General features: G+C 34.9%; 2 protein-coding genes across 2 annotated transcripts; both read left to right on the top strand.

Moving 5' to 3' along the window:
- Nucleotides 1-698: 698 nt before the first annotated feature.
- LOC108848320 (NADP-dependent glyceraldehyde-3-phosphate dehydrogenase) lies at nt 699-3,566 on the top strand. Its single transcript, XM_018621649.2, has 10 exons — nt 699-1,044; nt 1,243-1,436; nt 1,523-1,651; nt 1,732-1,851; nt 1,932-2,068; nt 2,155-2,310; nt 2,381-2,759; nt 2,860-2,976; nt 3,060-3,168; nt 3,390-3,566. Exons 1-10 carry the CDS (start codon nt 900-902, stop codon nt 3,413-3,415), a joined length of 1,512 nt encoding a protein of 503 aa, XP_018477151.1. The 5' UTR covers nt 699-899; the 3' UTR covers nt 3,416-3,566.
- A 7,031-nt stretch (nt 3,567-10,597) lies between these two features.
- LOC108852215 (transcription factor LRL1) lies at nt 10,598-13,149 on the top strand. Its single transcript, XM_018625720.2, has 6 exons — nt 10,598-10,982; nt 11,051-11,221; nt 11,374-11,439; nt 11,789-11,854; nt 12,206-12,262; nt 12,556-13,149. Exons 1-6 carry the CDS (start codon nt 10,686-10,688, stop codon nt 12,943-12,945), a joined length of 1,047 nt encoding a protein of 348 aa, XP_018481222.2. The 5' UTR covers nt 10,598-10,685; the 3' UTR covers nt 12,946-13,149.
- Nucleotides 13,150-17,082: the final 3,933 nt, after the last annotated feature.

Below are 17,082 nucleotides of genomic sequence, written 5' to 3'. Positions count from 1 at the left end.
TAATTGAAAATTCCCCATGACCACACCAACGGCGGCCCATGCCAAAGCAGTGGAGATTGCCAAGAACTGGATGACGTACGTAAATAAATGAAATTATGGTGTTATTTTAGCTTTTTTTTTAACATATGAGATGATTCATCCAGATTTAAATAACTATCACGTAACTTTATATGAAATATGATAATCGCGTTTGTAGAGAAAAGTATTATACCACTGATTATTATTTTGTTATCCCATTTTTCGCAGATAAACATCTGCCATAAATAGTTTGTAAATTTATCTCTTTGACATCTATAGACTAGACTATCACAAAAATTTAACTAGGGAAGATAATTTCGGTATTTTTAAATTGAGAATTAAGCATGTCAAGAGAAAAAAGATATTTAATGACAGAAGGAATTTTTTGTTTTAACTTTTCTATATATATACCTTTTAAAAATTGGAATATTCCCAAAAAAATGGACCTTGTGAGTCATACTATTTATGCATGCATGATGGTTTGTGGCTAAACATCATGAGTCCCATAATATACGTTGGTGTAGGTCCAAAAGCTATTCAATAACCCAACAAAACGATCACACCAAGAAACTCTTCACTCTCTAGTTCTCATTTCTCACCATACAATTTGTTCTTTATCCTTTCTAGATTTTCTTTTACATAACTTATCTATCTATCTACCTTCCATGCTCTTTCACCACTCCTTTCATATAACCCACTAATCAATTACCTCCTACTCCTCTCTCTCTCTTTCAACAACCAAGAAGCGAGACACAGAGGAGAGAGACTTCTTTGTTTTGCCTCTCTGGCTTATATATTCAGACACTGTCTTAACATAAACAAAACAACACAACACAAAAATTGTGTTCTTTTGACTCTTCTTTTCTCCTTTTAAGACATCAATGGCTGGGACTGGAATTTTCACAGAGATTCTAGACGGAGAAGTCTACAAGTACTACTCTGATGGAGAGTGGAAAACTTCTTCCTCCGGTAAGAGTGTGGCCATCGTTAACCCAGCCACGAGGAAGACACAGTACAAGGTTCAAGGTATGTCTCATCATTGTCTTGTTACATTTCATTCCTTCTTGATTTTAGATGAGGTTTTGTTTGTTTTGTTGGAAAATTTACCGATTTACCCCTGACTGTTCGTCCATAAAACAATAACTTGATTACTTTATAGAAATACTTCAAAGAGAAACAGAGGACATTATTATAAGATAAATGCTCTGTTTATGTGAAACGCAGCATGCACGCAAGAAGAAGTGAACAAGGTGATGGAGATGGCTAAATCTGCTCAGAAGTCATGGGCAAAGACACCTCTTTGGAAAAGAGCTGAGCTTCTTCACAAAGCTGCTGCCATCCTCAAGGACAACAAAGCTCCCATCGCTGAGTCTCTTGTCAAGGAAATTGCTAAACCAGCCAAAGATTCTGTCACTGAGGTCTCTCTCTCTCTCTCTATGCATTACTTTTATTTGAAACCATTCTTTTTTTTTACAGATCTCTAATGTTTTGATTCTGGTGAAAGGTTGTGAGGTCTGGAGATTTGATCTCTTATTGTGCTGAAGAAGGTGTTAGGATCTTAGGTGAAGGAAAGTTTCTGCTCTCTGATAGCTTTCCTGGTAATGAACGTACCAAGTACTGCCTCACTTCCAAGGTATAATCTCTAATATGTCTGCCATCAGTTTCTTGAAGTTTAACAACAAATGTTTTGATCTAACTATTGTGGAGCTGCAGATCCCACTCGGTGTGGTTTTGGCTATTCCGCCATTCAACTACCCTGTCAATCTCGCTGTATCAAAGATCGCTCCTGCTTTGATAGCTGGAAACTCCCTTGTCCTGAAACCTCCAACTCAAGTAACCAACAAAAACTGTACACACTCTTTTAAAATTAATGTTTTGAGAATCATAAATTTTTAACGGTTATATTTCTTCAGGGAGCTGTTTCTTGCCTTCATATGGTGCATTGCTTTCACTTAGCCGGTTTCCCAAAAGGTCTCATTAGCTGCATCACTGGAAAAGGCTCTGAGATTGGCGATTTCCTCACCATGCACCCTGCTGTTAACTGCATTAGGTATATATATATATATATATATATACATTTTCAACAAACCGGCTATGTTCTTGTTGACTACTTACATTTTGGATGACCGGTTTCAGTTTCACTGGCGGTGATACCGGAATCTCAATCTCCAAGAAAGCTGGAATGATCCCTCTCCAGATGGAACTTGGAGGAAAAGATGCATGCATTGTCCTGGAGGATGCTGATCTTGATTTAGTGGCTTCCAATATCATCAAAGGAGGATTCTCCTACAGGTAAAAATCTACAATGAGCTTAACCAAACCGATATATAGGCGTCAACCGTTTTTTTTCTATCTGAAATAGCGGGCAGAGATGCACTGCGGTTAAGGTAGTCCTAGTGATGGAATCAGTGGCGGATGAGCTTGTTGAGAAGGTGAAAGCTAAAGTGGCGAAACTCACGGTGGGACCGCCGGAAGAGAACTGTGATATTACAGCCGTGGTGTCGGAATCCTCAGCTAATTTCATTGAAGGATTGGTGATGGATGCTAAGGAGAAAGGAGCAACGTTCTGTCAAGAGTATAAAAGAGAAGGTAACTTGATTTGGCCGTTGCTTTTGGACAATGTCAGACCGGACATGAGGATTGCTTGGGAGGAACCTTTCGGTCCTGTCTTGCCTGTCTTGAGGATCAGTTCGGTTGAGGAAGGCATTAATCATTGCAATGCTAGTAACTTTGGCCTTCAGGTAACATAACTTTTGTTTTTGGCTATTTTTGGGTTTGGTTTAGTCCAGTTTACTTGGGTTTCACTTAACCGGAGCTAACTCAACAATCATCTTTTTGAAGGGATGTGTGTTCACTAAAGACATCAATAAGGCAATGCTGATCAGTGATGCAATGGAGACAGGAACGGTTCAGATCAACTCTGCGCCAGCTCGTGGACCAGACCATTTCCCTTTCCAGGTGAATATTATAAATTTCTAGACCAATTTCTGCCTCGGTTATGACCGGTTAGCTAACTTGTTTTTTTGGGTTGGAATTAACAGGGACTAAAGGACAGTGGAATAGGATCACAAGGTGTGACAAATAGCATCAATTTGATGACCAAAGTGAAGACCACTGTCATTAACTTGCCTACACCCTCATACTCTATGGGTTAGTTTCCCTGTTTGTGTTCTTCATCTTTCAATCGCTCGTTACTATCTCGTTTGTATCGGATTGAACCAAAAAACTTTGAATAAAATGGAGTGATTAGCTTAACTTTTATGGTTTGTAATAACTATGTAATCAGTAAGAGATATTGTTTAGTAGTAACATATATATTGTCATGCAAAAGAACTAAGAAGTGAGTGAGCGATTGTGTTATGTTATCACAGGAGCCGGTTTCATCTCACGACTGTGATTGAAGCACAAAGATCCTTTTGATGAGTATTTGGAGTTTATAACTTTTAGCTTTTTCATACTGAAATAATGATTTGGGACCAGTCTCATCGATCTCTCCGATGGAATATTTTTATTATAATGAAAAGGACGTCGAATTTATTAAAACAGAATACTCTTTCAGATGGTTTCAGAACTTCAAACAACAATTTAACTTCCAATCAATATTTTATGGAGTATAAAATTGCGGTAAAAAGGTTTCAAGTACGAGAAACCTAAGTATTTTTTTTTTCGCCGGATGGAAAGTCTATGGAGATTAGTCTGGGCTTACCGCCTAAAATCCCCACGGTCATTAAAAAAAAATCCAAGTACTTGTTCGGCCAAAAACTTAAAAAAATGGTGTCACCTTAATTCTCCCAAGTACAAGAATTGAGGAAAAGCTGCCATCACCACGTTTCAACGTCGATGATGCCTCTAGCTGCCGGCGTCAAACCCTTCCATTTACAGCTTGTATCCTTCCCCATTATCCTTCCCCATTTTTCCTACTGTCTCCAGGGGCGAATCTAGCTAGTGTTATAACATGTGGCACTCTACATTAGATAAGGGAGTTCTTAACCAGATGTGCATGGGGCATAAGAGATTTAAATTACTAGTTCTTCAAATCTTAAAAAAAACTAATGAAATTTTTTTCTTGTATGTGGTATATGTCTCACCTACCTTTCACCTAGATGTTTATTTAAAATTCCAGATTATCAGAAAAAGGAAGGTAACGTAAGAGTTGTGTATTTTTGGTATAGATCATCTTGATTACAAATGTAGTTATTTATTTGACAATGGCTATCAAAAGTCAAGATCAAGAAGAGGTAAACGAACTATGGTATATTGTATTTATATTGCAGAACTTATATTTGATTGATATAATAAGAAAGTCTACTCTCCACTCTTAAATCTCAGTTCTCATCCTTGCTTGCATAATTGCATTACACATTGAGATGCTAACATCTTTTATATGATAACCGACTTATTGGGTGGAAGAATATCCAAAGAAGTTGTGGAAGTGTAATGCTATCTCTTTTTAATATAAATAATTGGCTACGTTGAAAATAATAGCCATCTTACTAATATAGTAATAATCTGTCAAATTATAATGAAAAATTAAAATAATAATATTGATATATAAAAGAACTTCACTAGATTGATAAATTGATGACAATAAAGTGCACAAAGATGTTTGAAAGAATTATACTAGATTCTCATAAGAATAAAGTAGCTTATTGTAGCTTACAAGAAAGTATAACACATTAACATGTATTACAACTCAACTCTAGTCCTACATACCGTCAAGGGATATATATATAAACCAACATAAAAAAAGTCATGTTACTTTGTTTTTTTTTAACTGTTAACATTCTACTACATTTACTTTTTTTTTGTTATGTTCCATGTTTACTTTGTTAATATATAAATTATTTTCAAATATCTATACAGCTGTTTTTCAAATATATTTATAAACTTTCTTATTTTCATTTGAATTACTAAAACAAAATTGTTCATGTAATTTTTTTAGGTAATTGAAAACATTACATACATAAAATCATATGTGAATATGTTTTCTACTCAATTTATCTTATTATAATATTATTAAATATTATTTTTATTCATATCTATAGTATTTTTAGAATATAAAACATTATAATCTGTACACTAAAAATTATTTGATAAAAATAATGGAATTCACATATGTTCAGTTTACAATCTACAATTTCTCTCGTACCATATAATTTTTACTCTAGTTATAAAATTTGCCAAAACAGAAGATGAAATTCCCATATGTTCTTATAACTTATCAGCTACGCTGTTATCTTACTTTGGACAAATCTTACGATTCGTTCCACCACCGGATATGGTAGACCAGTTCTTTTACACGTATGCGTTGATATTTTTACGTTTTTGATTTGAAATTTAGTGAGAGTAGAGTTTTATGACATATATAGTAGGGGAATTAGTGAAATAACCAAAAAAAAAATTAAATTGAAAATTTAACCACTGCCTAGAGAGATATAGGAAGAAAAAGGAAGAGAAAGAAAAGGACAAATGATTAGTTTATTAATTTTAGTTTTTTGGGTTATAGGACCAAATTCTTTTAAATATTATCAATAAAAACCCCGTTCAAAAACGCGGCCACTTAGCTGTCCAGACGGCCGTCTAGATGCTATTTTGAGGTTTACTGCAGAGAGTCTGATCAAATAGTTGAAATAGATGTTAACCCGCGTAAGACCACCTAATTCCCGCCTAAATCTTGAATTGACCGCTTAAAGTTTTTTTTCACCGTTCGCGTAAAATTAAAACACAATTGATTATTTTTAATTATTATTGACAGGTTTTGTGTAATTAATCATTACTAAATAATTACAATTAGCTATCAAACCCAAAACAAACACATACATAGAGAGATTTTTTGTACCAAACACACCATAATCTAAATATTTGACAAATCAAAAAGAAACTGTTTAAAATTATATTAAAATGTTATATAACTATGCCTAATATCATCATGTTTAAAATTAGCTAAACTTATTATAATTATATTAAATTATATTTAAAATTAGACTCCGTGTATTCCTCGAGTACTCCTAACTTTTCGATAATTCTTTAGGTCCGAACTTACCGCTTGACTAGCCTAGCGTAGTTTCAAATAAGAGTAAAAACTAACTCTGAACCTTGAAAAGACTACAGTCCAGTACCTGATTTTTTCTTAATTAACAGAAGAAAAAAAAAAGAAAACTGTTGCCCAAAAACTTGATCAAACCTCAGATGAAACTTCTATACAATTTTAAGGTTTTTACGTATGGATTAAGAAAATACAAATTTCTATACAATTTATTTTAATTATACAAAATATCATTAAATGAAACTAATTCAACCAATAAATAAAATATAATATTTTATAATTAGTCACAAAATTTAAATAATATTAATATATATATTTAAAATAATCTAAACATCAACTATTTTGAAATATATATTTTTCTAAATACCATTTAAAATCATAGGATGGAGTATTCGATATACATTCTCCTAGTCGTAACATTAAATCTCCACTCAGAGAAAAACTTCTTTAAAAACAAGAATTTTATTTATCATTGTCCGGACGAGGTAGTTCAAGTGGTAGGACGGGCACGTGGTGGCAATCACCATCTGGGTTCGTTTCCCCCCATGCGGAAACTACTCTATCTCTTTTGGACACCAAAGCGGTACTGGGTTCAGACCTAGGTACAACCCTCCCGGGTGAAGTGAACCGCTGCCTGACCGGATCCAAGAGAATGACCTGCGAAGCGGGGAACCCCTGGATTATCAAAAAAAAAACTTTATTTATCATTACTTTTCTTTAGTTTCTGCCATGAAATTAAATCTTGGCTGTATTACTCCATCTTCTATCTCTTTTCCAACCACACACACCTTTTATTATTTTCAATCATGACATTTCTTTCAGCGAACTACTATTCTAATATTTAAATTTAAATTGGTTTAGATAACTAAACCGAAATTGAACAATCATAACATTTTTATATTGTTCACATTTCCTCAAATCGTCAGTGCATTGAACATTATAGTAAACACGTTTGTTTTGATTCTCATAATGACGTATTTCACGTTTATGAAATTCAAAAGTGTAGCCTTTAGGAGAAAAGCGATCTTCTTCAGTTTTGTTTATCTTTAGACAAAACATGTAAAATACGATCGTCCATCGGTGTAACATATTGATCAAATTTACGTGGGATCTGCGGACTGTGGTGTAAAGGAAGAAATGACAAAGACGTATACCAAATTATACACACATCTAATTAATTTAATTTTGTTTAGAAGAATGTAAGAAACATATTTTGTGACTTCGATGTACTTTATTAAGAACAAACAGAAATAACTAGTAGTCTCAATATTTTAACTTGTAAAGTACCACTCTGTATTAATAATAGTATACTTAACTTAATTAGTTCATCACTCTTTTCCTCTGTCTAGCTTTGTTGTGTAGTACATTAATTATTTGACCAACATTTGCATAATCAATGAGTGTAATTAAAGCCCATCTTTCTCCCCTTGTGAGTTTGTGCAAACGCAGAATGTCCCATGTGACATTTATCAAATCAAAGCAGAACATTTACTTAACCTATAAAACCAATACCGTTAGTTACTTTCTTAAATAGTTTCACTCGACCACCAGTATGACATTTATCAAAATCTAATTATCAATATCTTTATAATGGATGCAAGAAGATAGTATGAAAACATATATATAAATAAGAAAGTAAAATATTAAACGACACATACATCGAATATAGTTCAATAAATCAGCTATATTCATTCGTAAACATAAAATATATTATTTTTCAAAGCTAAATATATATTGTAGATCATGGTCAGAAGAACATAAAATAAACTCCATCTGTTTCGATGTACAAGTTGCTGTAAAAATGTTTTTGTTCAAAAATATAATTTGTTTTCAAAGTTAAATGCAAAAAAATAAAATGACTAAACAGAATCTAATCAAAACTTTTTAAAATAAAATTTTAAATACTCCCTCTGTTTCAATATATTTGATGTTTTGGTTGTATACACAATAATTAAGGTAAACACTCTTTCCTAAAAAGTAACATTAAAAATATAAATCAAAACTAATTCAGCCAATCCTTTAAAATAAGCACTAAACATTATTGGTCACACAGTTTTCTATAAACTAAAATAATATAAAAATATCAAAACATCAACTATTTTGAAACATCAAAAATTCTCTAAAACATCATGTATTTTGAAACGGAGGGAGTATAACTTATCTTTGGTCGTTCTCTCTTTTCAAATTAAATGTTAAAGACAAAAGTATGTATCATCATATTTGTGTTTCTACCCACAACAACTTATAATTTAAATATACGGAAACAAGAGTATTTCAATTCAAAAACATTGTGCTAATAGACTTCGTGGATCTAGATGTGGTAAAGATGATGATATGTTACAAAATTTAAAGCATATCAACATTGCATTGCTTTCCTCACAAACTTAATCGGAGTTCCTAAATCAAAGTAGGACTAGTTTCATTTTTGTTAAAATGTCGTCTTTATATATATATATATATATATATATATATATATATATAAATATTATTATGCAAATACGGTTACAAGATACGGTTATGACAATAGTCATACAGTTTTACAAACGATTAAAAAGAAATAGGAACATAAATGAATCAGAAACAATCGGATATATCATTCGATTGAAATTAGTGATAGGGGAAAAACTCTAGCCACGTCCACCGTGCTTCCCTCGTCCTCGATTTCCACGTCCGTGAACCGAGGACTGCAAGAGTATCTCTCTAGATTTTGCGGATGGTTTAACCGGTTTTTCTCAAAAAATTATCTTTCCGGAAAGTGTCATAAAATCCATCGAATCAGTCTCTACGACGAATCCAATGAATCTTCTTTTTCTTCCAGAGAGAGCAACGAAACAAACTTGTTAGAACCAAGACCATGCTCTATAAATTTGATACCTTTCTTTTGAACTGAACAGGCTTCAAGAGTAGCAGAAGTGTTATCAACCGGTAAGGTCATGGCAGACTCCACAACAGGAGACTCAGTGGTTTTATATTTTCATGCCTACTATAAATGCAGAAAACATATGTTATATTTAACGATTTTGTTTTCACCCATTTGAAACCTATAAGGCAAAGGCGATAACACGAATGGTGGGAGGTGAAGCGATAACACGGATGGTGGGAGGCGAGGCACTATATACACATGTGCCTAAGGATTTTTTTTGTTAAAGAATGTCCCTTGCATTGATTGTTTATAAAGTAAATGTATACGTACTTCGTATGTGTATATGCACATACATAGGCATATATGAAATATAGATAAGCATACACGTTTGTTCAGTTATAAACTTGAGAGAATCGTGACTTGGAAAGATTATTCATTGAACTTGGCGAATGTGTGAACCAGTATATATATGTGTGTCATGTGTGTGTGCGCGCGCGCATGGCAACATGAGTGGCTGATATACGTGTGCGTGTTACATAAGAAGATGCATGTATGTATTCAAATACCTATGCTTTAAAGAATGAATAATTTCCTCACCTATAATTTGTCTGATATAAACTAGTTTCTACGTTTTTTGTAACTTAAAAACTAGTTCATATGGTAGCAATGGAAATGGAAAACATCAATTTTCAGACTACAAAATGTAACTTTACAAACTCTAACTGTATAAATGGATCCAAAGAGAAAATTATAAGAGACGATATTTAGTTATTTATCAGAATCTGTTTAATCTTCGAGAAAACTTGTTATTTATTTGAAATTAAAGAACGGTGATTGTGGCACACTATAAATCTTCAAAAAATGAGTTTGATGTCGTGAGTACTTAAAATCTCCAAAAGATAAGTTACTATATAGTCTATATATTGATACTTCTCTTTTTCGTTTAATATGGAATTTCAGTTATATTAGTATCATATTTTGTGATTATAAATTTCAAATAGTATCATTCTCGGGATAGGATGTTTGTAATCTTGGGGACAAGGCAAAAACAGTAGAATTTCTAGAGAACACTTATGATGGGTTGAGATCAGTGATGAATGTACCAAATCGAGTTATCTTAGATATTTTCATCGTGAAAAGATAAATTAAAATATGTACATATACTTGATTCCATTTAATATATAAATAAAATATGGTTAGTTTTTCCCTGTAATGTTGAATATGAATTCCACATATAAAGAATTCGATGATGGTTTTTTTGAAAGAAACTCGATGAGTATAAAGAAATATTGAAATGGCAGGACAAAATTAGGTCGTCAGTAGACTATCTTAAGATATAAGAACAGCTGAAACCAACTAGAGAATTTTTTTTTTTTTGGCTATCTGCCGTGTTACACATTGTATGTTATATGTGAATATCCTCTTCAATGACAATAATTAAGAAAGTCAGTAAAGGTGAAGCAAAGTTAAACGGAAGTTAAAGGAAATGATAATCATCGATTTATCATCATCATCATACGGTATGGGTTGCTAACAAGAAAAAAGAAGTGTTTTGATTCTTCTTTTCAACCAATCACAAGAAAATGATATTAGTTAATTTACTTCTTCTGTGTTAAAAAAAAGAAGTTAATTTAAAAACTTTTTTTTTCAATCCTTGATCCTTTTAAATATTAGTATATCTACCACATTTCTCTTTGTATTAGCTAAGCCCAACCTCTCACATTTCCAACTCCTTCCTCCGAAGAAAAAGTGTGGAAGATGATGGACTCCCTTCTAACTCCTTCATCTTCTTCCCATATGCAAACTCAGGCGACTACTTTCGACCACGAAGACTTCCTAAACCACATCTTTGCCTCCGCTCCATGGCCCTCAGTCGACGAAACTCATGCTCCTCAGCCTCCTCCGTCTGATGGCTTCGTGGACTCGAGGAATCAACAGATCATGATGATGCCTTTAACATCTCATCAACAAAACGACAACGTTGATGGCTCCTCCACCCATGATATTTACAGTGGCTTCTCCGCAACCGGATCTCTTCCTTTCCACATCCCTCAGGTAATAAATCAAAATACATCTCTCTCTAGGTTTCGATCTTGATGTATATTTATGATAATAAATATTAGGGGTCGGGAGGTGGACCGATACACCAACAAGGCCAAACGCAAAGGCAACCACAACAACAAGCGAGTGCGTCTACAGATACTGGTGGTACTGCGGCGTCTCCGTCCCAGAGTAGGACTAAAGTCCGTGCTAGGAGAGGTCAAGCTACTGATCCTCACAGTATCGCCGAGAGGGTTTGAACTTTTTTTTATCATTTTTTATCCTGAATGTTTTTCGTTGCATTAACTCGTATCTGTTACCGAGAAAGGCGTAGACATTTTTAGTTTTGAGAAGAGAATTTTTATTATTTTTTACTATTTTCTGAAAAAATTGTTTTATGGGGCAGTTACGGAGAGAGAGAATTGCGGAGAGAATGAAAGCTCTTCAAGAACTTGTACCTAACGGCAATAAGGTATTTTATTTAATTCGTTTTCAGTTTTTTCTATATATTAAATGGATCATTTGAAAACTAATTCACTACTCTGATTGAATATGCATGATCCAATATCATTTGTATAGAAAACATTACAATTTATCAACGAAATTGAGATTTAGCAAGTAGTAAAATTAGTTGTTTTTTTCATTCTCATATAATTGGTGGTTTAGCCGCTAAATATAAAAATATCAGTCAAATGATTAAACACTGATTAGCTTATTAATTAGGCTACAATAACAAAGTTAATTAATGCAGTAATAAATGTGTTAGGATCTCAGTTCTGACAGATTGTTTTTTGTGTATTTCTATAAATAATAATTGACAGACAGACAAGGCATCGATGCTAGATGAGATTATAGATTATGTCAAGTTCTTACAACTCCAAGTCAAGGTGAATCTCTCTCTCTTACCATCATAATTTCATTTGGTTTCATAGAACAAGATATAATCTTCAATTTAGAAACTAAATTATGATTTATCATATTCGGTATTGATGGAAGATTCTTTCTTTGTCTAGTAGTAGTTGACATATTAGACAAAAAGAAAAGCTAACATATTAGTACACCACTATTTCTATAGCAGTTAATCAAGTATGGGCCTCTGCAACTAAAATTCCTTATGCTCCCTCTCCTTTATTAGTATTCTGGATTGTCATATACACACCTTACATAATGTATATTTAGATTAAATAATAGTGGGCCGGTGTACTAATCCGATTTTGAATTAAATTATTGCGTTTTAGGTACTGAGCATGAGCAGATTAGGTGGTGCTGCTTCCGTTTCTTCTCAAATCTCTGAGGTAATTAATTTCCCTACAGCTCCTCCTTTTAAAAATATATACTAATTAACACCCAAGTTAATGGAGATAACTACGAAGTCATATAAGTTTTGCCTAACAGTGCATTTGTTATACGGTTAGATATGTTCTGCGTTACGTATATTTATGTGAAAAAATAGATAAATCTTGCAAGAAATTCAAAACAGAGAAAAGACTAAAGAGAGAGCCCGCGTGTCGACTATAGTATAAACTACTTAGGGCTTCACCTTCTTCTCTTTATCTTTTAATTTTACTTTCGTTTATATTTTTTTCAGGCAGGTGGGTCCCACGGGAACGCGTCATCCGCTCTCGCCGGGGGTAACCAGCCTACCGGAAGCTCCGACGACGGCTTGACGATGACGGAGCATCAAGTGGCGAAGCTATTGGAAGAAGACATGGGCTCGGCGATGCAATACCTTCAAGGAAAAGGTCTTTGTCTCATGCCTATATCTTTAGCCACTGCCATCTCAACAGCCACGAACCACACGCGTAACTCTTTGATCCCTGGAGCTGCCGACGTCGGAGGTCGTCCTTCTTCTTCCAATCTATCCGGCAAGACCTTACAGTCGATGAACACTTTGAAGTTAAATAGCAACGGTAACGGCATGGCTGAGGGATCGTCTTCTGTCGCCGTCCAAGAGGCTGTATCCGTTTCGAAGCCGTGATAACAACCATTATCTCTTTACTTGTGGGGTTATGCAAAGAGATACCAAAACAAAACATAAAAAGTGGCTGTGTTTGATGTCTACTCTCTCAACGCCGCCACATTTATTGTAGAGTTTTGGTTCTTTTACTCTTGCTACTACAAAACCACATAACATTTTCCCCTTTAAATACTTAATTTAATATAATAAAGTTGGTAACGTAAACTACTATTGTCAAATAGACAAATTTTATAAATAACATAACTAGATGATCTGATTGGTTTGTGTCAGACAAAGAAACATATGTTATTTTAAAAATATATGCAAAAATTTAGTTTTAAGCGAACGATAGTTTAGGAAAAATATATATGTGGTCAAATAATTTTTCGTATCAACGAATTCAAAAGGTTTTAGAAGAAGAAAAAACATCTGATGTAAAATGAGTTGAGTACATAAAGTGCGAATTTAACCTTCCTCTCTTGCTTCCAAAAATCTCATTCTTGAGTAGACGAAATGTTTTTTTTTATTCTTGTTTGATACTAATGGATCCTTCATGCTTGGATCAAGTAATTAATGTGCTATTATGTCGCCTTTACACCCTTCAGTATGGGTAGTTCCGAAATCAAGATTCTTCTACTCAGGGATCGCATCTTGTTAGGAAATGATTCTTTGAGTAAGTCCTCCAAATGTGAAAGGTTAAAAGAAGAGAAGAAGATTCAAGTAACATTAAGTCAAAACTGAAGTTAGACTTGTAACAAGTCATTAGCTAATTCATTTTTCAACTTCCAAGTTTTGTGTCATGGAGTTAGCAAGAGTTGTTAGATTAGTTGCCAAGTTTTACGTTTTAGTTAGTCCAAGAAAGCATGATTATAGTTGTTGATGTCTTAAGTAAGATTTTTTCTTAAGTAAGATTTTCTTGTAAAACAAAGCTAGTGACCTAGAAGTATCGGTTAGAGTGAAGTTGTGTAAGCAATGAGTGTAAGTAGAAGATTTACTATATGCATGTATGGGTGAGTGATTGTAAAATGAGTGCAAGGATGAATGGAAAAGAGATTAAGGAAGAGGTTAGAGTAGAAGAAATAAGAGGTAACTGGAGAAAGAGTGAGAGAGTTGACGTTGGCATTAAAGAGATCTTCAACATTTCTACATCACCCAACCCCTCCATATGATTTTACATTTTTATCTTGAGGTTGTAGGGAAATGCAGAATTTCAACATGGTATTATAGCTCAACGTGATTCATGGATCCTGTTCAATTTACAAAGTTATGTCACATACCTTTTAGGTCCGTTTCCGTTTGAGATTTTTGATCTGCTGCGTCATGTGAGCAATACTTTCTTTGAGTGTGGCTTTTCTCGCATGTTCAAAATTCCACAGTGCTGGAACTACATACCTGCCCCGTGGGTTAAACTCGTTCAGCTCCCCGAGTGCTGTCTTCACTGCGTTCCTCACATCTTCTCCCCACTCTTTACTCAAAACTCTTAAGTTTCTCGTCTTCATCATCCACAACTTCCTAAACCATACCACAACATTCACCACAATCAAGACTTGTAAAACAAGTCGGAGAGTACTTGTAAAGAAAACAAATGGAAGAACATAATACCTTCGTGTTTCAAAACAAAAGAACATAATACCTTCATTTTTTTCTCCATTCCCCACTCGTTTAAATGGGTACCATGCTGGAACCTTCGAGTTTTTTCTGCCATTTCGAGCGAAGCATGGCGTGTTGTACGAAGCATGGCGTGTTGTAGATCAACGTTTTCGCCACTGAATTTAAGCTCACATACTTTCAGGAAAGGTTTTTCATCAACTTCTCCCATCCTCTTTACTCTGATTATAGATCCTTCAGCCGATAAATCTCTCAGTCCCTGCAAATACAGAAACAATCTTGCATGAGACACCAACATAGGTACTTAACTTATAAAAGAAAGAAGATGAAAACAAAGCTTAAGTATATAAGTTACTACCCTAGTTAATTCTGTGCGTGCATCTTGTATCTCATCAGTGCTTTTGTTGGACTAAGCTTGAAGATTACTTGAAGTGCAAGTAATCATCCTAAATCTACCGAGTTATGGAATTAGATAAATACATTATGTTTAGGAGTTATCTATTCATGTTTATCTATTAGGTTTAGGAATATATAATCCCTATATAAGGAGATACCTAGTTGTGGTATAACTTGTGAGTTGTGAAAGGGATTTAGAGAGCTTAAGTTTTTGAGTTAGTTTTCTTAAGCATATAATAAAGAGAGGCATTCTTTATACTTGATCCAGTTCGTGATTTATAAGTTTGAGTTCTGAAACTATATTTGGTATCAGAGCTAAGGAGAGAAAGATGGATATTGTTGCAGTTACCGATCGACCTAAAGGAGGAACGTCATCATCAATTAAATGTCCTATGCTCACATCGACGAATTACACAGTCTGGGCAATGCGCATGAAGATAACCCTCAAAGTACACAAAGTATGGGAGACTATTGAGGATGAAAAAGCAGAGGGAGAGAAGAATGATATGGCGGTTGCGCTATTATTTCAATCGATACCGGAGTCTCTCATCTTGCAAGTCGGGGAGTTAAGTACGGCAAAGAAAGTTTGGGAGGCCATCAAAACACGACATGTAGGAGCAGAGAGGGTTAAAGAGGCGCGGCTACAGACTCTCATGAATGAGTTTGAGAGACTAAAGATGAAGGATAAGGAAACTATAGACGATTTTGGAGGAAGACTGTCCGAGATATCATCAAAGTCAGCAGCGTTAGGTGTGGACATCGATGAACCTAGACTGGTTAAGAAGTTCCTGTCAAGTCTACCGCGAAAGAAGTACATACACATTGTGGCTTCTCTGGAACAGGTACTAGACCTAAAAACTACAAGCTTTGAGGACATAATTGGTCGCCTTAAGGTCTATGAGGAACGCATAACAGAAGATGAAGAAGAATCTCAGGATGATCAACGGCAACTAATGTATGCTAACATGGAGTCTAATGGGAATCAAAGCCAGCGAGGTTATAACGACCTCCGTAATAGAGGAAGAGGAGGTCGTAGAGGAAGATGTCGCGGTAGAGGAGGCAGAGACACATCGAGAGTCATGTGTTATAGATGTGATAAACTTGGGCACTACGCCTCTGACTGTCCGGACCGGTTGCTAAAGTTGCAGGAAACAGAGGAAAACAAGAGTGAAACTCATGATGCAGAGGAGCTCATGATACATGAGATTGTTTACCTCAACGAAGATGGGATTGTGCCAAGCAAATACGAGACCAAGACGGGTGGAGACAACGTTTGGTACTTAGATAATGGCGCTAGTAACCATATGACAGGAGACAGGAGATATTTCAGACATCTGGATGATACTATCACAGGAAAGGTGAAGTTCGGAGATGATTCTCGGATAGATATCAAAGGAAAAGGGTCTATAGAGTTTATTGATCGGAACGGCGAGCCAAGGACGATGACAGAAGTTTACTATATTCCAGATTTAAGAAGTAACATCATCTCACTTGGACAAGCCACAGAATCAGTTTGTGATGTTAGCTTAAAAGCAGAATATCTCACCATGCGTGATCGAGAAGGAAAGCTACTTGTAAAAGCTCTTAGGTCAAAGAATAGGCTTTACAAAGTTTATATGGGTCTAAAGGAGGAGTTATGCTTATACACGACATCAATGGGGGAGTGTGCTAGGTGGCACTCGAGATTGGGACATGTAAATCAGGAGACAATGAAATATATGATACAACGAGAGCTTGTCACAGGAATACCGCAGGTGAAACTTGAGAAAGAAGTTTGTGGATCATGTATGCTTGGGAAGCAAGCAAGACAGGCGTTTCCAAAGGCAACGACTTACCGCGCCAAGAAGATATTAGAGCTTATACACGGAGACTTATGTGGCCCCATTACACCAAGTACAGCAGGAGGAAACAAATATATATTTGTACTCGTAGATGATCATTCTAGGTATATGTGGTCAATACTACTTAAGAAGAAGTGTGATGCATTTATGAAGTTCAAGAGATTCAAGGAAGTAGTGGAACGAGATTCAAAAGCAAAAATTCAGACTCTCAGAACCGACAGAGGTGGAGAGTTTGTGTCACGAGAGTTCAACTCTTTTTGTGAAGATTCTGGAATCAAGAGGCATCTTACGGCTCCATACACTCCGCAACAAA

The sequence above is a fragment of the Raphanus sativus genome, chromosome 4 (assembly GCF_000801105.2).
Source record: "Raphanus sativus cultivar WK10039 chromosome 4, ASM80110v3, whole genome shotgun sequence".
NCBI lineage: Eukaryota > Viridiplantae > Streptophyta > Magnoliopsida > Brassicales > Brassicaceae > Raphanus > Raphanus sativus.
The sequence above is the reverse complement of the archived record's forward strand: the minus strand, read 5'-3'. Positions and strand labels throughout refer to the sequence as shown.

Coding starts and splice junctions, on each gene's coding strand:
- LOC108848320 (XM_018621649.2), top strand. CDS start 900: ATGGCTGGGACTGGAATTTTCACAGAGATTCTAGACGGAGAAGTCTAC. Junction 1,652..1,731: donor AGTACTGCCTCACTTCCAAG/GTATAATCTCTA, acceptor GTGGAGCTGCAG/ATCCCACTCGGTGTGGTTTT. Junction 1,852..1,931: donor TCCTGAAACCTCCAACTCAA/GTAACCAACAAA, acceptor ATATTTCTTCAG/GGAGCTGTTTCTTGCCTTCA.
- LOC108852215 (XM_018625720.2), top strand. CDS start 10,686: ATGATGGACTCCCTTCTAACTCCTTCATCTTCTTCCCATATGCAAACT. Junction 11,222..11,373: donor CTCACAGTATCGCCGAGAGG/GTTTGAACTTTT, acceptor TTTATGGGGCAG/TTACGGAGAGAGAGAATTGC. Junction 11,855..12,205: donor TCTTACAACTCCAAGTCAAG/GTGAATCTCTCT, acceptor ATTGCGTTTTAG/GTACTGAGCATGAGCAGATT.